The sequence below is a fragment of the Perca fluviatilis genome, chromosome 4 (genome assembly GCF_010015445.1).
Source record: "Perca fluviatilis chromosome 4, GENO_Pfluv_1.0, whole genome shotgun sequence".
Lineage (NCBI taxonomy): Eukaryota > Metazoa > Chordata > Actinopteri > Perciformes > Percidae > Perca > Perca fluviatilis.
This window is the reverse complement of record NC_053115.1, coordinates 11,551,853-11,575,056: the sequence shown is the minus strand read 5'-3', so window position 1 is coordinate 11,575,056 and position 23,204 is coordinate 11,551,853. Positions and strand designations below refer to the sequence as shown.

General features: G+C 43.1%; 1 protein-coding gene across 1 annotated transcript in view; it reads left to right on the top strand.

The window, feature by feature from the left end:
* Positions 1-23,204, top strand: part of LOC120557709 (plexin-A1-like) — a 207,587-nt gene that overhangs the window by 163,933 nt on the left and 20,450 nt on the right. Inside the window, exons 14-22 of the mRNA XM_039798261.1 lie at positions 2,848-2,999; positions 5,950-6,073; positions 6,280-6,416; positions 9,120-9,287; positions 13,154-13,247; positions 14,376-14,612; positions 16,406-16,549; positions 18,478-18,712; positions 22,051-22,234. Of these exons, the coding sequence (XP_039654195.1) occupies positions 2,848-2,999; positions 5,950-6,073; positions 6,280-6,416; positions 9,120-9,287; positions 13,154-13,247; positions 14,376-14,612; positions 16,406-16,549; positions 18,478-18,712; positions 22,051-22,234 (1,475 nt within the window). The remainder of the gene's footprint in view (positions 1-2,847; positions 3,000-5,949; positions 6,074-6,279; positions 6,417-9,119; positions 9,288-13,153; positions 13,248-14,375; positions 14,613-16,405; positions 16,550-18,477; positions 18,713-22,050; positions 22,235-23,204) is intronic.

Sequence of the window (23,204 nt, the reverse complement as noted above, 5' to 3'; positions counted from 1 at the left end):
TGCAATCTTTTGTATATGAGAAAGTGTTTTTTTGTGTATGTGCGTTCTGTAATCTTCCTGGCATAGCATGGAATAGTTTGAGTGTGCATGCCTTTGTCCAGTTTAACAGCTTGTGTACTTGCCAAAGTCCAATGATTTTCCCCTCATGTATTGTTAAGCTGCAATATTGGCCTTTGCCAGATCTCTTTACCTCTATTTTCTTGTCACTTTCTTTTCTTCCTTGTATTTTCTGTCCCTCATTCCCACTTTCAAGCTTTTTTTTTCCCTTTCAACCCCTTGATCCTTTTTACTTTCCCTTCCTTTCCTTCTTACCCTTCCCATGTCTAAATTGAGATTATTTACTTTTTATAATGATCTTACCATCTAAACATTTCAGCAGCAGTAATATAATTGGCCCACATAGTATTTTGACTTCAGTTTTGTTCTTTATGTTTGTAAGGATTTACATCTTCAATCCTATAATTTTTTCCACATAGTAACATTTCCCTGTTTTATCCCTGTCATCACTCACTTCATTAACTCCATTGGTTTGTGTGTGACTTTTCATTTTTGAGAGTCTTTCACATCACAGATAAACTTCAGAAACCTTACGCCATGTTCATATCATCTCTCTCTGCGTCCCCTGCTCCCCCCCTTCCTCCTCCTTTTCCTATAACTAGCAGATGCTATCTGTGCACTGCTGCTCAGCCGGCCACAATAGTCCTCAAACAAAGCCTCCGACACAACGGGACAAGTCGGAGACGAAGAGGGAAAAAAGGGAATTTGAATGGGTGTGGAACGGCGCGACAGTGAGCAGAGAATAGAGCGAGTGTTTAGGCTGGTGGCTTTTATCAAGAAGGGCTTTTTGTTTGCGTTGTTTAGTTGTGGATGTAACATCTTGTGTGTGTGTTTTGATAAGCCAGTGCTTATAGAGCAAGAGAGATTTGATTACCATATCTGAAGATTCTGACTGGGGCACTACTATGTGCCACTCACTCTTTTGTCTCCCGCTAAAATATATGCATTCAGGCACACTGAGAAAGAGACAGAGAGTGAATTAAAAAGACACAAGTCCGGAGAGGAAAAGGGAAAGGGCGACGGAAGGAGGATGGATGTTCATCAGAAGCCTAGCTGGCGTAAGATGAAAAACACTCCTTAATTATATCACTGTGGCATTTCAGTTCTGGCCTGAATGACACTGGGCTTTGTTCCCATTGTGTGTTTCTGTTAGTGGTGTCCTGAACACCTGTGGCTCTTACTAACCCGCCACCATTTCTATAATGATGTCAAACTGGGGATCATTGTCAGGATACCAGGTGGAGAAAAAGAGTTGTAGAGAGCAGGTTGAGAGAGTGGATCTGATTTATATGCGAGAAAGTAGATACACTCAAAAGAATAGTTCAATATTGTTTCGATATTTTCACTTTCTTCCAGCAGGATAGAAAAGAAGATTGATACCTTATTATCTGATGTCTGAGCAGTAAACATAAGGTCAAGTTAGTCATGTTTACACACATGCTTGAAGGCCAAGTTAACCAGCTCCTCGCGGTAGCTTTATATTACCTGTACATTCAATTCAATTTTATTTATAGTATCAAATCAAAACAAGAGTTATCCTAAGACACTTACAGATAGAGTAGGTCTAGACCACACTCTATAATTTACAAAGACCCAACAATTCCAGTAATTCCTCCAAGAGCAAGCATTTAGTGCGACAGTGGCAAGGAAAAATGTCCTTTTAGGGAGAAACCTCGGACAGACCCAGGCTCTTGGTAGGCGGTGTCTGACGATGCCGGTTGGGGGTGCGATGAACAGTGGCGATAATAGTCACAATAAAGATAATGGAACTATGACTAGTAATAGTAGTTGTAGTAGTACATGGTGTAGCAGGGCACTGCAGGGCGTAGCAGGACGTAGCAGGGCGTAGCGTGATGGTATCGAACTTTTCATGTAACAACAAGAAACCAAAATGACGTATTTCCTTAAATGTCGTTCTTTTTCTTTAACAGGTTTTAAATCTCATAGGGAGAATTTCTGCTGCCAGTGGATTTGCCAGCTGTTGTGTGCTATCTATTACCTCTTACTGTATTATCTACATAAAACAGAAAATCATAGGTGAATGCGTGTTCGAATGCAGTTCACATGGGGCTTCGCACTTACAGGGGAAATGTCGGACTGATGGGAGCTTAATCAGTGATCGTCCATTGTATCCTCCCTTTATGGCAAGCCAGGTCAAAGTGTGACCTTACCCATAGCCCCACACCCAACCGCCAGCGTCTCATCCCCTTCACCCTCCTCCCACCCCACTGCGACAAATGACCCCCACTAGGTTCTAATCCAATTAGCTTTAGCCCTAATTATGGTAGTATTGACTGATTACCAAAGGGACCATTGTCTGTGTCGTGGGCTGGATGAATGGGACTGTGATTAGTGACTGGGCTAGCCTCGGGTAGCCATTAGCACCTCCGCACACCTTTCACAGACCTCTAGTGAAAAGACAGGGAGCAGAGGTCGCTGTGCGCAGTAATTGTGTTCAGTAGATAAATCGTCACAAGGTTAAATGAGAGATGTAAGTGAAGGCTTGATGGGTGGGTCCAGGTTAAGTGTGCGAGTTGGCAGGTTGTGAATGTTTGACTGAGTTGAGGTGGAGTTAATGGATTCAAGGTCATTTTTCATCTCACTTAATGAGGTAGCAAGTATTTGGTTCATTGAGAATGGGAGATGACCATAATGACTTAAGTAAACTGTCATTCATGCTGACATACAATATATATTCTACGATGTACTGCTTTGGGTAAAAATGTATTGTCCAATATGTTGTTGTGGCTAACATAGTGTATGTCCTCTCTAATTTGTTCTTCCAACCAGTTGTCTCCGGAGACGGGGCCCAGGCAGGGAGGAACCATGCTGACCATCACGGGTGAGAACCTGGGTCTGCAGTTCAAAGACATCCAGAGTGGAGTCCGCATCGGAAAGGTGACCTGCAACCCTCAGGAGGACCAATACATCAGTGCCGAGCAGTACGTTGACACTATCTCTGTCTTCATCTCTTCACTCCCACAACTCACTCTCTGGCTCCTTGTTTCTGAGACTTTCCACTCCCATGCTTGTCTGTGTCCAATATTGATGTGACACTGAGTGCTAAGCACAACACTGGAACTCTCTCACAGGCCTCTGTTTCAGCAAAAACTCCACTAGTTAAACACCACTTACCCATTGCAAACAGGCTCCTGCTGTGTTTGGTACTGCTATTCTTAGTACTTAAGTGCAGTCCATGTAAATCTGGCAGTAGCTGAGTTTATGTGGAACAACTTAATTTCACTAATAATCACAATAATAGCTTGAAGTGGGTGGGCCATACTGCATCTTCTAAAAAAGTCTTCCACAGATGAAAGCGCATCATGTGACGCTCCCACTGATTAAGTTATGTTTACTGCTTTCTGGGAAATTCTGAATCATGGCGGGTGCCTCGGGTGGAACTTAACTCCCATTTAATAACTGAGCTAGTATATTCTGAAAAAAGTATTACCTGTGCAACAGCAGTAAACAATCATCGCTCCTCGATTTCTCTTGAGTTCTAGGTTCAGTCAATTGGAAATGACAAAGAGTTCCCTTTGTTTTAACTGTAAACAGGTTGCCTCATTGCTTCTTAAGTAATATCATGGGAACCAATAATTTGATTTTATTCAGAATGAGAAAAAAGACTCCTAACAACAGCCGGTGTGATGCTGGCACTGCACTATTATAGCTACACAGAAAGATCTGGGCCTTTAGTGATGCTACACGAGTCACACTCTCTATTTTATGTTGAATTCATCTGGAAGCAGAGGAAATACAATTTAGGAGGAGGAAAAATTGGGGACGCTCGTCACAGCTGGAGGTGTCCTCAATATTCTATTTGTGACTATGTAGCTGTCATTTGTACGCAAATGCTCCATTTGCTGAGTTCTGCAGCGCAGTCCCAGCTGATTTAGTTTTCTCTCTGCCCCCTCACTAAGAAGGAAACTAAGAAATGTGACTTTGATGTTTTGACAGCCAGGACAACAGAATGCTGTGTAGCTCTCGCCAGCCATGACAGCTTTCCCCAGAATGGGTTTAGAAATATGGTAGTGACATGTCAGCCTTGATTTATAATTTACAACCTTGTTGTATTCAGACAGAACATACCATTCTTAAATTTGCCCGTGAAGCCGCGGAGTAATAGGTGGTTCTGTGTTGTAACTTTTTCTTTCCCGAATGTTCATTTTGTCCTAGCTGTTACATCCAAAACCACCAAGGTGTCTACACTTAACCCTGTCAACCCAGTAACGCGGCGTTGGCCTGTTGCCATGGCACCCGCAGGAGAAGGAGGAGGGCGCGGCTGGCAGTGAGGCTGTCATGCTAATTAAAAGTGATGTTAGCCATACGGTGCCATTAGTGGCCTGGTCGCTCTCGTCATTCCCGTGACCCTATCAGATCTGTAGCACAGGAGACAGGACAGGGTTACGGGACTGACAGCACAGGTCAAAGGTCAGCTGGTGCAGAGAGGGGAGAGAAGGAGTTGTGCTGACTGTTAGGCAAAATGTAGACACATATGTTCGCGCTCTGGCTGCCTTTTTCTCTCTGCCAGCACTTGTACTTCATATACAGCTTTGCACGTTCCCTGTTTTTGTGAATGGAGTGAAATGAAATTGCAAGAAAATGCAGCACTTCTGGTTCTTTTTGCATTAGTAGGCTTTTCATTCACCTCACTCATTAAATATTTACTAGATGGATTTAATTCCACATTGAGAAAAGTAAATTATTGCCAGTAGTGCGGAGAAACAGAACCTGGTATAACCTTTTTTTATTGCCTTATTAGTAGTTTCTGTGTGACAATTTGACATATGTTTAAGTTTTCACCATCACTTTCCACCTCAGGTATTTGATTGAGGGGGGTATAATTTACCTGTGATGTTGTCACCTTTACAAATGCACCATGAACTTTCTGTCTTTCTCACCACGTAGTAACAGCTCAATGTAGCCACCTGCACTGCACTCTGTGCAGTAATGAGGCAAGTTAAGCTGCAGTTTCTAACTGAGAGCTGTCTAGCATTTTAATCATGGCCCCTGTCATAGTGGGAGACCTGGGAATGAATGAAAGGGAAAATAAAAACAATGGAAACACACAGCATCGAAATGTGAATTCCATTGTCGCCGCAGTTGCCATGGCCACCTGCAGGGAGGATGGAAGCAGGAGAGTTAATAACTCATCTCAGGGAGGGAGGGAAGCAGAGGAGATGTGTAGGATATGAGCTCGTTCAATTAATCAGCCTCTCCCACTTTAACTCTCTCTCTTTCTCTGCCTCCCTCTCTCCTCTGCACTATCGCCCTTTCTCTCTGTCTCATTCGTTCACTCTGGCTAATTAACAGTCAAGTGTGTCTCCAGTGGGTGAAACATGAAGGAAGTGTGGGTATGTGTGTGTGTTCTCCGCGTGAGCTACACTGCCACTCATCCCCTCATTCAATCATTTCTCCGGTGGATTTTCATTTGGCCAGCCAGCACCCAGGGCCAAGTGTGAGGCTTATGGTTCTACAGTAAACACTAATGCAGATACACACACACACACACACACACACACACACACACACACACACACACACACGCACACACACACACACACAATACTCCGCCCTGTCTTAGCACTGCAGATTTTCACTATTAGAACATTTGGTCTGCTTTTTCTAATATTATGAATGAGGCTTCAGAAATGGTTTATTCTGAACTATTAGATTTTTTTTCTGACTTGGAGATGGAAATCACTATCATCTGTTCTGCACCTCTGTCTCTCCTTCACTTGGTCCTTGTTCGGCCAAGCATCTTTTTTTTATTTGAAATGGCTGTCTCTTTATTAAGCCAACATTGAAAAGAAAACCTTGACATTCATGCATTTGTTCTGGGAGCAGTTATAATGGAACTCATCTCCCCGCCCATGTGTTTCCCTTTTTCAGGATTGTGTGCCGGCTGAATGATGCAACAGGTTACAGGGTGCAGGAGGCTCAGGTTGAAGTGTGTGTTAGGGATTGCATTCACCCCGACTACAAAGCAGTCTCCACCAAGGCCTTCTCCTTTGTGGTAAGTGTGTGTGCGTGTGTGTGTGTGTGCGCGTGTGTGTGTGTGTGTGTGTGTGTGTGTGTGTGTGTGTGTTAAGAGCATAGCTGAATAAAATTACAGCTAAGACGAAGCTTTTTTTTTATGTTTTTGATACTGTATTTGACATCTTTGTTGAAGCCCAGCAGCAATGATTTAGCAACCTGTCCTCTGCCTGTGTCCCTCCTTAGTCTCCATACTTTACCCGCGTCATTCCTTCCACTGGGCCGCTGTCTGGAGGAACAAGGATCACCATTGAAGGCAGTCATCTCAATGCAGGCAGTGCTGTATCTGTGAAGATAGGACTTCACCCCTGCCACTTCGAGAGGTGAACAAAGTTCTACTTGTTAAATAAATCTATGGTCATACCTGAGGCTAATTTCACTGGGAAAATGGGACAGTTTAAACATCCATTGCGCTGTTCCGGAGGCAGGGATTGTGTTGATAAAAGCTCTCCAAACGGTGGAGAACAATGTGTATGCAGCGAAAGAGCGTAAATATGTAAAAAAAAAAAAGAAGAAGAAGAAGAAAAAAGGTAATTTTGAATCTGAAGTTTTCTTTTTCACTAATGCTCCTCTGTAGACAATTACCATTCATAATGATTTCCCCACCCCTCTTTTACTTGCCATCTGCTATCTTTTACAGTTCTTCCGTGTTTTTTATAATTATAGTTATTTCCTGTTTTCTTTTTTAAACACATTTTTTTCCGGGTAGCCTTTGATTTGAAGAATGTCTGAAAAATGCTGCCAGCAAAAGGATGACCTGCAGTACTGTAATTCACAGCAATTGTGAGAATGACCGTGTAGCCTTTCTCGGGGAAGCTGATATCATTGTTCAGTTGTGCTGTGAATTACTTAAGTACATTGCCCACATTTGATATGACTATAATTTGGAAGAAATGATATGGTGTTGCTGGTAATTGGTAACTCACATTTTTCCTGCTTTGAACTTGTTTGAAATCCGTTAGTTTTTAGAATAATGTGCCACCGTTATCTTCCGTTGTCACTCACTCTGCAAGAGATTGTGCCAGGATTTAAAGAAGAGGAGACAAAGATCCAATTTGATATGACTCTAATTCCTCCAGCCAAGAACTCTATTGTTTCTTTGAGTCCCTTCCTGGCAAAGTGACAGCAAACTGAGCTCTGGACTAAATCCACTCATGTATGGTGTCTGGCAAATGGCAGAGAAACCTCGCAGAAAACATTGTTGGTGAACTAAAACAAGCACCTATGTACTGAAATGGAATGTTCAGGCAAAATCTTCGCTAGAGAAGGTGACTAATTTGTAACGGAGAACAAGTTTACACTCCTCTTATACATTTTTCCATTGTCGCTGAGGCACTGGTCCAGAGTTTTTCTTGTTTGTTTCTTTTTTGTTTCGCTTTTAGAGCAAATTCTCTATAACACTGGAGTTTTTGTTATAGTGGTTCCCTTCTTTCAGGCAACAAGTGACAGGTCAAACTAATGAGCTTGGACCTATCAAGTTCCTTTTTATATCATATCAAAAGAAAAAGTAAAGGCCAATTTAAAGCACTGTAGCACATCCCTAGAAAGGTGAGCATAATAGTCTTGGCCTTTCATTCACTGAGCAGCAATAACCTTTATGGCCAAAGTAATGAACTGGTTGAGTCCATCTCTTTAATGTGTCTTTGTATTCAGTGGGGCCCCCGCTTTAATCAAAACCTATTTACCCCAAGTCACTCATCCTCTTATCTCCCTCTGCAACCCCATTTCTTTCATTCTCTTTTTGTGTCCTCTCTTGGCTTTCTTTTGTGTGGCCGCAACCTTGTCAAAAACCATTTTCATTTTTGCCCTCTTCAGTCCCCTCTCAGTCTGAGGACGCTGTTGAAATTGCCTACTGGGAGACAGTAGGCATGTGTCCGACAAAGACACGCGATTGCGCCGTTTTTTTTGTTTTTGCTTTCGCTCAGTATCCAAACCCAACTCCACTCTACCACAAGCTGCCGGGATAGAGCCGCAAAAATAGGTTTTCATTCTTTCATCTTATCCCTCATCTTCCGTCTTTCTGTGGATTTCACTTTCACAGCAGATATCGGGGGAGGATTTGTGTAAGAATCAGCTTGTTCTACTTATGTTCAAAATGTCACACCGCGCCGCCTGCCACCATGCCTGCACAACGCACACACACCCATTTACTCACGCTCGCAGTGCACTGTAGGATGTTAGCAGACGACGAGTGACACAAAACACATACTGACACAATGTTAATCTTCTACCTGCGCACTGTGTTTATATGCAAATTCAGCCTTCCACACAGTCAAAGCGCACCTGCTCGACACACTGATTACTCACATACTGTACGTAGATGCGCACGTGCTGTCTCACAGGTAGCCACCCTCCCGCCGCTTGGGTCAGCAGTGTCCCCCCCACCCACCCCTGACAGGGGGAGGGGATGCTGGAACGAGCCACTGGAGTGGAGCGCAAAGTTTCTGGCAGCGGCACAAAGTTTCCCAGCAGGTCACAGCTGGCTGCCTGTCTGCTAGGGAGGGAGTTACATCACACAGAGAGACGACCAGCCTGATATGCCAGTTCAGATCTATCAGCCAAAGAAAGTGCAGGAAGGAGGGAGAGACAGAGTGAGTGAAAGAGAGAGAAAAGAGAGCTTTGAAGTACAGCATTCTGTGATTCTGGCTGATGAAATCACGGCTGGACAGACTGAAAGATGTCGGCCTTGTGGATAAGCAACTGTGTCACCGTGTGTGTGTGTGTGGGTGTGTGTGCGTGCGCCTTTTTGTCACATCTGATAAATAATTTATGAGTTATTTAAGGGATGAAGCAGGATCTTCTTTCCTGCGCTGCACTCACTTCAGTTTTTATTCCGTGTGTCTGTCTCATAGCCTGTCAGAGAGTCAGCTCCCAAATACTCAAAATCCTTTTCAAGACCTTCTGGTATCGTTAGTTGGAGCACACAGTCCACTTTAAGAGAGACCATCAGCATCCTTTGTATGTAAAATCTGTCTTTCTCTTTCCCTCCTGTCCTCCCTTACTCCCTTCATCTCCTGCTCTTTCAGGCGGAGCAACAAGGAGATAGTGTGCGTCACCCCGGCGGGACAAACTCCTGGCACCACCCCGGTCATGGTGGACATCAACTCTGCTGAGCTGAGGAACCCAGAGGTCAAGTTCAACTACTCGGACGATCCCACCATCCTCAAGATCGAGCCCGACTGGAGTATCGCCAGGTGAGGACACAATCGGGGCCTTTCCCTCAGCTAGTCTGGGATCAGCAAAGATGACCCTTTTGTATAAACGTGGAGGAGTTTCTGTGTTGCGTCAAAGCTTACAGCTATCTCAAAACCGAGACTGCATGATTGATTGATTCATTCACAATATTGCATACATCGTGCATGCCAACCATGAAAGTAATACACACTGCATAATTCAGAGGAAAGGTTTGAAAACTAGGCAATATTGGCATATATTGATGTATTTTTTAAGTCCTTCTGCACCATATAACTAATTCCTTCAGCTTTCGTTGTATAATGTCATATGATTATTTAATTATCTATAATTCACGCTAACACAGTGTTTGATCTACAATTCTGCTTGATGCACATATATAGAACGTATACAAATGCATTAATACATTATTAATTCCTGGTTTTGGTTGTGTTTGGGATATACATTAATAGGACCATAGCCAATTTAACGAAATATGAACTCTCTGTATTTGATGAATGTAATATTCTGCTAGCATACTCCCCGGCTATGGCTAAGAAAAAAGAAAAAAAACCTAAACATTCTTCTCCATTTTCACTCCGGTTTGCTTTTCAAAGGCATATTATTTATTCTGTTTATCTTTATGTTTCAAAAGTAGAAAAAAAAACTTTGAGAGCAGGAACAGCAGTAAAGGAGGCTCCTGAAGCAGTGCAGTGCTACAGTTGATGAGCTGCAGCGGAGATGCATCTGTAAATATTACTTGACTTATTGAAATGAAACTACATAGCCACAGGATGATTTCCTGTGCAAACACAAGCTGTGTTGTGGAGGCAAAAAAAAAAAAAAGCTTGGAGCTTCCAAGTGCTAATGGGCTCACCAGCATGACCTAGAAACTCCTCTACTCATCAGCTCAGAAATGAAGTCAGCACATACACACAAACACAAACACACACTGTTGACGGTCTCATTTACTTCAAAAGTATAGTTCCAGGAATATGTCTTACTTTATTTCCTGAGGTTTTTTTTACGGTATGTTTTTTTTCTGTTGCATTTACTTGAAATTCTCAAAGACAAGCAGGTATTTAAATAATGAACTAGAAAATAAAAATAGCTAGGGATGTTGTCCATATGATAAGTAAAGGCCTATATTAAAAGCCTATCAGGAAAGGGGGAAGGGGTCATATATGTCTATGCAACTCTGGCTTGTGTATAGTATATTACAAGTATTTATTTGGTAGTATCGCCTCTCAAGACTGGGGAGGTCTCAAGAACTCCCACATTCGATTTTTCCACTAGACACATGGTCTGTTAAGACAGTGTTACAATCCACTTCTGCATCATCGCAGGGGGTTGAGGTGAAAATGGGAGCTGCGTTTAAAACTCTGCAGGGAGACACACTCTCTCATCATGCAATAGAGGTGTTAGCAGATGAAAAGTCTCATTTAGAATGGGATGAAAAAATGTTAAGGGGAAGGCAAGGGGAAACAAAAGTGTTGGTTCCAGCCTTGGGGGGGGAAAATAACCTCGGCACTCGGCTTGTGTTTGATGTTTCACTCAGCGCTCCCATAGGAGGAGGTGCATGGTTCTCCAGGCCAATCACGTTTTTATTTACCAAGCTATTTTGTCGCCGCGTCCCCTTTGGTGACCCTTTTGCAGGGGGGTGGGGGTTTCGAACAGCGCTGAGCCTCTCTTGTCCAAAACACAAATCTGACATGACTCAGACTGGTTCCCCTCCCTTCAGGTAGAGGTTCTCATGTTAACAACACGGACACATGGCACTGTGGAGAATGCATGACGCTCCACCTTGTTTACACAGTGTAATACAGTGCACTCAGTTTACTATTAAAGTGTACACTGTTTGTGTGGAAAATATTCTTATCCTCTACTAGAGAAGGCCCGATACCATTTTTTGCTTCCCGATACCGATTCTGATACCTGAACTTGCGTATCGGCCAATACCGAGTACCGATCCGATACCAGTGTGTCATATATTTTAATATGTTTTTTTTTTTTGTTTTTTTTTAAACAGGAAAAGATTAAAGACAATCGAGCCTGACTCAGTATAAAACTGATTTTCAGCAAGTTCCTGCTCTGCAGAACATAAACACCACATACACAACAAAAACTCCTAGACAAAACAGTAACAAACACACAGACCAGAAGAATGAGCAACAGGGCAAAGCCATAAAGCTGACTCAATGGTCACAGGTATACCTCTCCATTAGATAGCGAGCAAATGTTAATTTAAATAGTCTTATTGATGTTAACAATTGTATACTACCTGTATGGATGTGATATTATTTCTGTCTTTGTTGTCTGTCTGGCTCAGGATAAACTCTGTGTGAACAATGAATGCCACAGAACTTTCTTTTATTCTCCAGTTTGACAGTCAGTTATAACAGAAAAAGAACATAAATAAACTACTTTAACGTAGATTTTCTATAGGGCTTTGTTACTTGGTATCGGATCGGTGCATAAACTCCAGTACTTCCCGATACCAGAGTTTTAGGCAGTATCGGAGCGGATACTGGTGTCGGTATCGGAACATCTCTATCCTCTACCCCTGTTGACTGTTGAGCCCTACGTTCTGCTATTCCACCAACAAATGCGTAACTGTATGTAAATCTCCTAAATTCCTTTGCCTGCTCACTTTTCACACCATACTCTATTCACAACTTCAACATCTGTCGCCCTCCCTTAAGCCTCTCAATAACCCTGAGCTCTCTTTCGCCTCTCGTCCTGCTAGCTCCTTCCCAGGGCCGCTTTCACCTTAAGGCCTGGGACTGGCCTCACCTCGCTCCATCTGGCCTCCGAAAACACAGCCAACTCCCTGCATTTTGAAGTTTTGTCTTGTGTGCCCTGAGTCCATGTATTTACATTTTAGGATGCTCTAGTTCCACCATGGAATGTATCTAATGTTAAGTTGAGTAGATCACAAGTCCTCTGCCATTGCTCAGAGAGAGCAGAGATTGCTTTACAGCCCTTGAACAATACTACAGAGTATGCTGTTTTTGTTGGTGTATCATTGCCTGTGTGAAACCTAGCAATATACAGTAGAAGCCAGTGCATCATTTGCTTTTCTTGTTCATTGGTGCCAGTGGTGACTCACACTGGCACTAGGCTTCATGCCACGCCTTACCTAACTCCAGTTTTAGGTTGTATGCTAACTTATTTAGCTGCTGTCAGAACACCTCACATCAGATAAAGTTCAGCCTCTCAGGCCAGCAAAGGCTGTCGAGAAGGCAGTGTGGGGGAATAGGACTCTCACCCATATTACCCATGTCTCCGCTGGTCAGCGTCACATAGAGTAGATCTGAATAGGTCACAGGTGTAAAGGTTACAAAACATGTCAGATCACTGACAGCGGTGCAGTTGCTGAGTGTATCTCATGCTGAAAAATATGGCAGTGTAACTTTAATACACTTTGAAAAAAATCTCCCCTGGCTTTGGAGAGGTGCTGAGAGGCCAAAAGCTTCAGCTCTCAGGAGTAATGCTACATATTCGCTTATTCTTCCCTCCAGCTTCCATATCGGTTTAAAGAAGCTTTTAACATTCATGCAAGGGCTTTAGCGTTGCTATGATTACCTGAAAATGGGCTTCCATGAATAAGCAGGCAAAAGGCTACTGCAGGAGCGAGCAATAATGGTAAATCACCAACTGGAGGGCCCTCTTGGCTCCCACAGAGAACAGATTTATTAACATTTATCTCTGCTGATAGGCCTGCTGAATAGTGTATGCATGTGGACCATGCAAGACAAAGTACAGAGGGAGATATATGAATGTCTGACACAAAAGTACACATAGAATTGTTTTTATTTTCCCAGTCACATTGTATAATTGTGTTTGTCCTGATTTTCTCTATAATGAGTCTTGTTTACTCTTTTTGTAGTGGAGGAACCATGTTGACCATCACTGGAACTAATCTGGCCACCATCAAGGAGCCCAAAATGAGAGCCAAGTATGGAGCTGCCAAGTCAGAAAATGTAAGTGGCCAGATCCAGACACCCGCACACAGTTTTTATTGACAAAACAAAACCAAAAAAAAAGCAGTGACTTGACTTGGCAAGTGAGACGGAGTGAGACCAATATAGACACACAGGTGTGTGTGTCTCTCTCTCTCTCTCTCTCTCTCTCTCTCTCTCTCTCTCTCTCTCTCTCTCTCGCACGCTGTGTCTTTCTGCTGTCTCCTTCTCTGTGGAAAAACTGATTTTCAGATGATACACGCACCCCTGGGACACAGACACAGACGCACACACCTGACCCGTCGGTCAACCAGCCAAGGGCCCATTTTCTGTTTGTTTTTGATGTTGAATTTCCTTTTAGCAGTTTAACCTTTGAAATGTCAACCAGCAATAAAGCAGCTCTGGCAAATCCCCCTCTCTTCACCTAGCACCATGGGGCTTAGCTAACCTTTCTCCCGCTCTTATCCGAAAGTAAAAATATACCTTTTATTTCTTTTGTCCCACTCTCTGCAGTCATGTTTTATTTAGCTTGGTTATTGTTTCTGTTGACCTATAAACACAGTTGTGTTCTGTGTCTTTGTGATTGTACACATCCTTTGTGTATGAGTGCGTTAGTATGTGACATATAGAACATAACATAAGGCTATACCATGCTTTGAAACTGCTGTGTTATTGTTAATAGCTACTGGCTGACCGCTCCTGTTTTTATGTGAGTCATTACAGTCTAATTTGTTCATCGGTGACTGATTTAAGTGTCGAACCCCACGGGGGATTTCCAGATGATATCAACAGTGATTACAACACTGATGTTATTAAACCAGCCTCTTCCTCATTATATCATTACGGAGAGATTTAATCACTCATATCACATAACCCCTGTTTCAGCCATCTTATATATTGTTGATTAGGTATAAGTTAACTTAGTTGATCTTTTGAGTAATCATTTAAAAATCTACTATTTTTTATTTCTTGCCGGTACTGCAAACAGTGTAGGTAGAAAGGTTGTTGGATTAAAATAAATAAAATGAAATTACCTCATTAAACATTAAAATGTTCTCCCCTGTTCACATTCCCATCTTCCTTTTGTTTTTTCCCTCTCTTCTAACTTCCTATTTTTCCCCCTTGCTCTTCCATCCTCCCCTTCTCTAGAACTGCACGGTTGTCAACAACACCGTGATGGTGTGTCTGGCGCCCTCTGTGGCCGGATCTGAAAAAGGCTTCTCGGAGTCGGGCAGCAGTCCTGATGAGATCGGCTTTGTCATGGATGACGTGCGCTCTGTGCTGGTGGTAAACGAGACTTTCAGCTACCACCCGGACCCCGTGTTCGAACCTCTGAGCCCCTCGGGCATGCTGGAGCTGAAGCCCAGCTCACCGCTCATACTCAAGGTAAATTGCCTCTTGCTCTTAGCATTGATCTGTTTTGGCCTTGTCTCTACCTTGCTTTGCTTTACATCCATCACATCCTTTCTCTTTTAAATCTTGACTTTTTTTCAATTCAGCTTCCCTTCTAATGTCTTCTACCTCCGTCTCTACCTTTCTCCTCTATTTGTGTCTTCCCATTTATTATTTCTGTCTGGTGTTTCTTCCTGTCTCCTTTTTTTTGCGTCACCTTTCAAATTTTATTTCTGCTGTCTGTCCTCTCTCCTATAGGCATAGGTGGGAAAAAGGGTTCTTATGTCTGTGGGAATGATGTCAGGATGGAGTTTGTGGTGGTTTTGCATCAAAGCTTTTTTCAAAGGTTACTCTGTAAGGTCTGGAAGAGGAAGACGAAGGCTAGCTGAGTGCTAGCACTCAGTTGACACACTAGAAGAGCAGTAATAGCAGATAGCTGCTTTCCAGTAATGTTGAGTGTTTTCAGCAACATTAAAAGCTCAATCTCACAAATAGTTATTTTAGAAAATGCTGCAGCGACCTCCTAGTCAGCATCCAACACAACTGATAAGAGGCTGACAGGCATTTGAAATGATTTGCTCCAAACATGCCTGTAAAGAGACGTTACTCTCTCCTTCTTCTTGCTTTGAGTTTTCCTTTCAACACAGCCGTCTTTCAGATGTACCACAACCTTGAAAGATGTTATTTCTTCGCCTGCTGTCTTCAGTGGGGTTTGGAGACCTTTCAGGAAGAAAAAAAAAGTTGCTACCAAAACCTCCCCCTTCACATCAGGTCCAAAGGAAAGAAATGTTTATAAAGTGGACCCATGCGTTGCTATGCCACCTGCTCAGATTTTTATCAGATAACTTCTAAAGAGAGACTTCATAGCCATGTTTACTAGAGGCAGTACAAATTTGAATCCAGAGTGCATTTATGAAGGCTTTGCCCCACCCACCTACGCTGTCTTTTGTCATTTCACCTCTCCCCTTGAACTTCAAAGCCTCAGGAGCGAGAGAAAAAAATGATCATGCAATTTCACGGAAAACGAAAGCCTGTTTTCTCTCGGCCAATCAGGGTGGAGGTTTAGAAAGGAAGAATCACTCCTTTCTCCCCTGTAACTTTAAATATAATTCTATAATGAAAAGCTCTGATTGTCCCACCGTGCTCCGGGTAAAGAATTGCAGAAATAAGCAGGACGGAAATGGCATCCTATTAGATAATTGCAGAGAAATTAGACGTTTATAGAGAATTTCCAGCAATTATTTCATCCCACTCCACAAAGCACAGCGAGTTAGGATGAGGAGTGATAGGTGGAGGTAGCAGAGGAGAGGGGGTGATTTCTGTAGAATGTAGTTATTGTACTTTCCAGGACCCTTACGTAACCAACACATTTTTACGGTCTTTGGACAGCATTTTTACTTGTGCCAGACCTTATCCACCAGATCTGGATCAAATAATCTAATCGCTGATTAGATTTAGTACATTAGTACATAGTGTACAGTATGTCGTAATTTAGTTACATTTTTAACTCAAGAGCAATGTCATAGACTTGGTAATTTAGTTAGAAAACGACTAGTCAGTTCTGTGCAGCGTTTCCTCCGATATACAGTGCAGAGGCACTGTTGCTATGGCTGTCTGCAGTTTAAAGTACCTTGCACACTAGAGCAATGGCTGAACTATTGACAACATAAATCACAGTTAAAGTTAATCCTTTTTGGTTTATACTCTCTAATTAATATTCTATTCATGTGGACCACCATAGACTTAGACCTTATGTAAGTAACCGAAGCATGCGTGTCTGTTTCCAGGGCCGTAACTTAATTCCTGCAGCCCCAGGAAACGCTAAGCTGAACTACACGGTGCTGATCGGTGAGACGCCCTGCATTCTCACCCTGTCTGAGAGCCAGCTGCTGTGTGAATGGCCCAACCTGACCGGAGAACACAAAGTCACTGTAAGTTCATCTTTAATATTTGTTTATATTACTGTTGGCTTGATGTTTTCCTCTGTGTGATGTGTCTTTCTTCATTCTGTCGACTTGATTTGTCACACACGGAGCAAATCATGGGGCCACCCAGTGTAAAGGCGCTGACACACCGACCCTGATTATCGGCTGTCGGACGTTCTGGCGAGGTCGGCGACTTGAGTCTGTTCGATGTGTTCCGTGCCGTTGTCAGTCGGAGGAGCAGTCGGCTTTCATTTTGGCCGATTTGACTTGTTGAATCGGCCAGTGGGCAGTCGGACTCGATGACCAATCTGATCGGTGGAGTGCTAGCCCTTGACTAGCGAATCAGTGCCCTAACCCTAACCCTAACCCGGAGCTGACAACGCCAGTATCTTCTTATTACTAGCCATCGTATTTTCTTCCGTTCAGCGAGTAATGAAAACAACGATCCTTCTTGACTACTATCGACACTTTCTGATGAAAACAATGACCGACGACAGCGTGCTCTGTGTTTAGAGAGAATTGTTTTTTTTGGACGACGATACAGATTAGCGCCGCCTGCTGTTATGGAGACGTATTACATCCCGTGCACGCGCAGAATGTATGCTCAAGTCGGCGTCGCTTCGGTGTGTTCCGAGGCACTTTTTTGACCCAACTCGGGGAGAAGGGAGCCGACTGATCAGTCCGACTGCCTTTTCTGCCGACGGTCGGCTGTCGGGTTGGTGTGTCAGAGCCTTAAGGTGTTTGGATACAGCCATACAAAGCCTGAAAAAGGGGCATCATCCCTCTCTAAGTGACACTTTTATATCTTCAGTAACTTGTTATTTCAACACCCTGCTTGATTTTTTTATTTATTTATTTTTTCTTGCCAACTCTAGAGCATCTGGCTTTCACAGTTCTTTCAGCCACTCAGCCCGTCATCTTCTATAGATCCTGTTCTCAGTGCTGTTTCCACTGTGGATTGACATTAAGAGGGGGGATGTATTTATCCCCCACTTCCTGCCTTTTCATTCATTCATTTCATTCTTTCCTGCCCATCCATCAGACCTAAATCTCTTTAATTACTCTAGATTTCTCTTCCACATTCACATAGCTGCATGCACACAAATGCACACATCCCGTCTCTTATACTGCTGGCGGTGTTTTCGACTGTATTTATGTCTTAGAAGCTTTTGATCGGTCTCGTTTGGCTGGCATCCTCTTTGGGATTTGAACAGTATTGATATTCAATAGAGACCAAAAAATGGCTAGTAGGCGTGAGAGGTCTGTGTCTATTTTTAAACCTCCATTTGGTATTTCATAGATGTAAGCCAGTTGAAGATGGATTAAAAGAAAAAAAAGAAGACGGGGAAAAAAACCGCATCCCAACGTTTTTTTTTTTTTTTAATTTGCGTGTTCAGTGCAAGCCAGAACTGTTACGATGTGATATGGTTGAAAGTCAGATGGGCGTCTGACTGTGTAAACTTGTGTTACTGGTTCCAAAGACAGCCCTGGGGAACAGATGTTGCCTTCCCCAACTCCGATATAAAGGCTTTGGGGGAGTTTTGGCCTGCACTTGGCTCAACTTGACACAGCTTGGTTTGCCTGTATAAATGCAATGTGAGATTTAGCACTGGCACCTTGCAGAATGTTTAATCACTATAATTGATTTATAGTGGTTGTGGACAGGTGTAGGCCTAAAATTGCAATCATGTGGAACTGTAGCTCTTGTAGATGAAGATCATTTAAAAATGCCCAAATAATGTTCCTGTATGATTTTCACATCATGCATAGTACACAGCTCTAATTGTGGTAGCAACATCCAATTTAACCGTAAATGAAGATGGTTTACAGCTTCAGCTTGGAACCCTGCCACATTCTGTTGCAAACAGACCCACAGATTTGTTTTAATGTGGTGTCAAGAGAATGTAAGTTTTCTGTTGGTGTCGCTCTCCCAGGTGCGTGTTGGAGGCTTTGAATACTCACCGGGGACCTTGCAGATCTACTCCGACAGCCTGCTCACCCTTCCTGCCATCATTGGTATCGGAGGAGGTGGTGGCTTGCTCCTGCTGGTTATCATTGTGGTGCTGATTGCTTATAAGAGAAAATCACGGGATGCGGACCGCACCCTCAAGCGGCTGCAACTGCAGATGGACAACCTGGAGTCCAGGGTGGCCCTTGAGTGCAAGGAAGGTGAGTTTGGACAAAACCTGATCATAAGAGGGGTGTGACGCTAACCGCTCAAACCTCAATAGCAATAACTTTCATAATGCTTGTATTCTCCTAGTTTCTTTTCATCTTTCTCCCTACTTGGTTCTCTCCCCAAATAACTTTGTTTAAATCTCTCCCTCACTGCAGCTTACCTCAAAAGCTGCACAACTCCCATTTGATAGTCCTATCCTTTTCTCTCTCTCTCTCTCTGCTTTCTCTGTGACTCTCTATTTCCCCCTCCCTCTCACTGCCAACTGTCCCCCTGCTGTTAGGTGGCAGCGGTGTGTGTGTGTATGTGTATATGTTTGCGTGTTGGTGTGTTTCCAGAGGAGTACTTTGATCTGAGCCAGCCACCAGATGTTGGCACTCTACCCCCTGAGAGAGCTGCCTGGCTGGCCTCACTATCATCCACACTGAGAAAGGGAGGGGGAAAGCGATGGAGGTTAGATAGATGCAGGGCACAGAGGTGGGAAAGTGAGGGATAGTAAGGAGGGAGGGGTTTGGCAACGACTAAAGCAGGGGCAGAGACACTTACACACCAGTACATTAGCATATATTCATTTGGCAGGAAACGGCATGGATCCAGTGAGAGTCTACTGATCCTGTTACTGGTTTGTCTGGCAAGAAAGAGAGAAGCAGATGGGGAGAAAGAAAAGGGGAATACTGATAACCATGATCATCAGAATACATTTTTATTCAAGATCACTTGTTGCACTGCTTTAGTAAACATCAAATAAAACAACATAATTTGTACAAGTACTTTAGTTACTAGTAGGGGTTTCCAAAGATGATCTGCAGGTTCGGTTTATGTTGGAAAGGTGCACTGTGCACTAACATACAGAAACCATATCTAAATATTAGCTCAGACTCAATATTTTTTTAAAATAGTTGTTGCAATGTATCAATGCATTTCAATAAATATGGGGGACACATAAAAAATAATGGTCATAGTTAATGCAACAATGGCCAAGATATCCTGACTTCCCTGGGTCAAGCTTCAAAAAGGCTGGATCCTACACTTCCCATGATGCAACTTGTCTTTTTTGATTGACCGTCCTTGTGTTGTAAATGTATCTTGGTTTCAGAGCTCTAAAGTGATGACCACACGTCCAATGTGTTCAGCACATCGTACGTTCTGATGTTGCGCTCATTGGCTGTTTCGACTGGTTGGAGAAACAGTCAACCAATCAGAGCTTTGTAGACAACATTGTCCTCTGTCACTTGTTAGCTAGCTACCTAGCGGCATCCATGAAATAATAAATAAAAAAAGTGAGATGAGATTGACACAGCTGTACAAGTTGTTGTAAATCAATTTATAGAAATAATGCTTCAACTATGAACTTTTCAAAGTTATCTTCCCCTAGCAACCACTACTGCAGCTCCTGTGTCAACTGAAAATGAAATTGTCTGGAAGGACATATCACTTGATACCGATTGGTCAGAGCAACACATAAGAAAATGTCCCCTCTCCCAACAGCTAACACAATATCAGGCTGAATGAATGAAGTAAAGTGAAACGGCAATGTAGTCTGATTATCTGACAATGGTACTGGTAACTCGCACCACAGGTCAAACAATGATTGACTGGGGTGTGTGGTGATGAGTCCAGGTGCCCTGACCCTGTCTGCCCCCCACTGTCACCACTGTCTGGAAGAAGACAACAGGATGAATGAAAGGAGGGGGACGGAGCAAGGGAGATAAATAAGGCCAACAACTCGGACTTATAAGAGGAGAAAGGGAGGGGAGGAGAGCACTGAAAAAGGATGGATTGGAAGATTATGAGAGCGGGGAAAAAAACATTTAAATTTGAGAGAGAATGAAGTTGATATGAGGATAGCGGGAGACAATGGTAGATAATTATTTGGCTGCAAAAGGAGATGGTCAAATGAGAGACAGCAGTGAAAAGAAAGGAAGTGATTAGAATATGTGGGGGAAAGTAGTACGGAGGTTGAGTGAACCCCTCTTTTCCAAGAAAGTCCTGGCAAAGAGAGCAGCAAACAGAAATGGAGCAGACAAGCAAAATAGTGAATGTATAGGTGAAATAAAATAAATTAAGAGAAGAGATGGGGCAGGTTGGAGCAAAAGAGACGGATTAGAGACGCAGAGAGAGATGGATGGCGTGAGTGAGCCACACAAACGGGAAGATGGAGGGATGTAGCAGAGGAGAGGCAATGACAGGGGAGAGAGAGGTGACCTCTAAGATGTCACTTTGAAGGAAAGAAAGAGGGAGAAAAAGAGAGATAGGAAGAGAGGGAAAGGGTGACACAAGCCATCTGTTATTCTGGGCTTTGGTTCATTATTTGTTTGGGTTGTGTATCCATGTGTTGGTGTATTTTGGGTGACACTATAGGGCACACAGACACACACACACACAGTTGAGTTAATGGAACCATAAAGCTGTATATTTTCTCCTCAGGGAGCTTTATATTTCTACAATAAAATCAAGGCAGTACAACAAAATATATGCACTATTGTATAGAATGTGAGTGAGAGAATGGATTTGTTCCCTCTAGATGGGACTTATGAAGCCACTGGAGTATACAGAACGGGGTCAGAACACACACTCGCTGGGAATGGAAAATGTGTAAAAACACTGACACATGCACTCACATTAATCATCTGGGCACTAGGTTATGTGTTCAGCTGTAGGGCAAGACACGTGTGTCTCTGTGTGTGTGTGTGTGTGTGTGTGTGTGTGTGTGTGTGTGTGTGTGTGTGTGTGTGTGTGTGTGTGTGTGTGTGTGCGTGCGCGAGTGCGTGTGTGTGCGCGAGTGCGTGTGTGCGCGCGTGCTGGAGTACAAGCACGTGAGGTGGCAGCTTGTAATGTGTGTGTACTCACAGGCTCAAGTTTCTGTGTGCCATTCCATCCTGAACTCCCCTCCAGCCACTGAGTACCACAGCACTTTCCTCTATTCCTCCCTCTCCTTCTTCCCTCCATCTTTCTCTCTGCTCTCAGCACCGAGCGATGGGATAATAATGCTGCTTTTCACCGCTACTCCTCCACACGCCTCCGTCTTTTCCTCACTTTCACCCGAGTTGCCTTTTTCTACTCTAAAACGTAGAAAAAGTGTCTAAATGAGTGTTTTGTGTTGGGCCACTGCTGACAGAATGCTAAATGCCAAACTGAAGGCTGATTATAAGTTGTCGTCAAAATCAAGAAATCAAGGTTAAAGAATCCAAATATAAAAAACATTGTTTTGAAGATTTCAGTCTGTATCTATTTTTAGGAAATTTCTATGTCATTTGAACCAAAACTTGAAACTCACAGTAAAACAACCTTCATGATATCTTTGTAAGCATGTATTTGTTCTTTGGTACAGCCTTTGCAGAGCTGCAGACAGACATCCATGAACTCACTCAGGAGCTGGACGGAGCAGGAATCCCCTTCCTGGACTACCGCACCTATGCCATGAGAGTCCTCTTTCCTGGGATTGAGGACCATCCTGTGCTCAAGGAGATGGAGGTACGGGTCAGTAGAGAGCGCTCCACTCACATTCACACTCAATGAATGAATGAAAGAAAGTTGTACTGTATGTCTATTTGGATAGGTCATTAGAAATGGCCTGTTTGAAGAAAGGATTTTGCCTGGAAGGAAAAAAGCTAAGCATACATCCAGTGGAGATTCTTGTTTTGATCTGCAAATTTCCCAGAATTTGTAAAAAAATAAAAAAAATCTTTCTTTTCCAAACAAATTTTTACAGCTTCGAAAGAGTTATAGCTTTTAAAGTGTGTTCTATCTGTACTAGGGTTTGATCAGTGTAGTGTTTAGAAGAGTTACATTGCGCATTGAGATATCTAAACTCCACAGTGAGACCAAAACAAGTGGAAATCTAACCGCACTTAAACACAATTTCTCTTAGAGGAAGGGAGAACTCTTACACAATTAAGAAGAATAATTCATAAAATGCTTTAGAGACTTTGATGTAATGTAGCTGGTTAAGATAATAATCTCCATTATATAGTTTCATAGGTGGACTATCTGGATGTATCCCCCAAACATCTTTCATCTTGAACAGCTCTTTAGTCAAGGGCTCGAGGCAGAAGAGGCTTCAAGCCCAAACTAGTAGAAACGAGGAAAAATAACTTGGGTGAGGGAAACTCTTAGGGCAAGCCCTAGTTTGATGTAATGCAGTAAAGGGACGGCTCATTTTTGGGGAGTGAGCAATGTCCAAGCTCCACTAAGACTTGGTACAAGTGATAGATGGCCTGTACAGGACCAAGCCTGTGCGAGGCTCCTGAAGAAAGCAATGTTCACACATTCAATAAAACACTGTCCCCTCCTCTACTGCTCTTTTCTCAAGAGGGAACACTCTATCACTCACATGACGCCAGGCTGCGTGTAACTGCCTGTAACGCGGCATGCACTCGTACTTCCATAATTTCTCTGTATACGTTAGACTCTCACACATACATCACATGGAAATGCACACTTGTGCGCCGCTGACATGCATGTATGGTGGCGGATGCAGGGAGG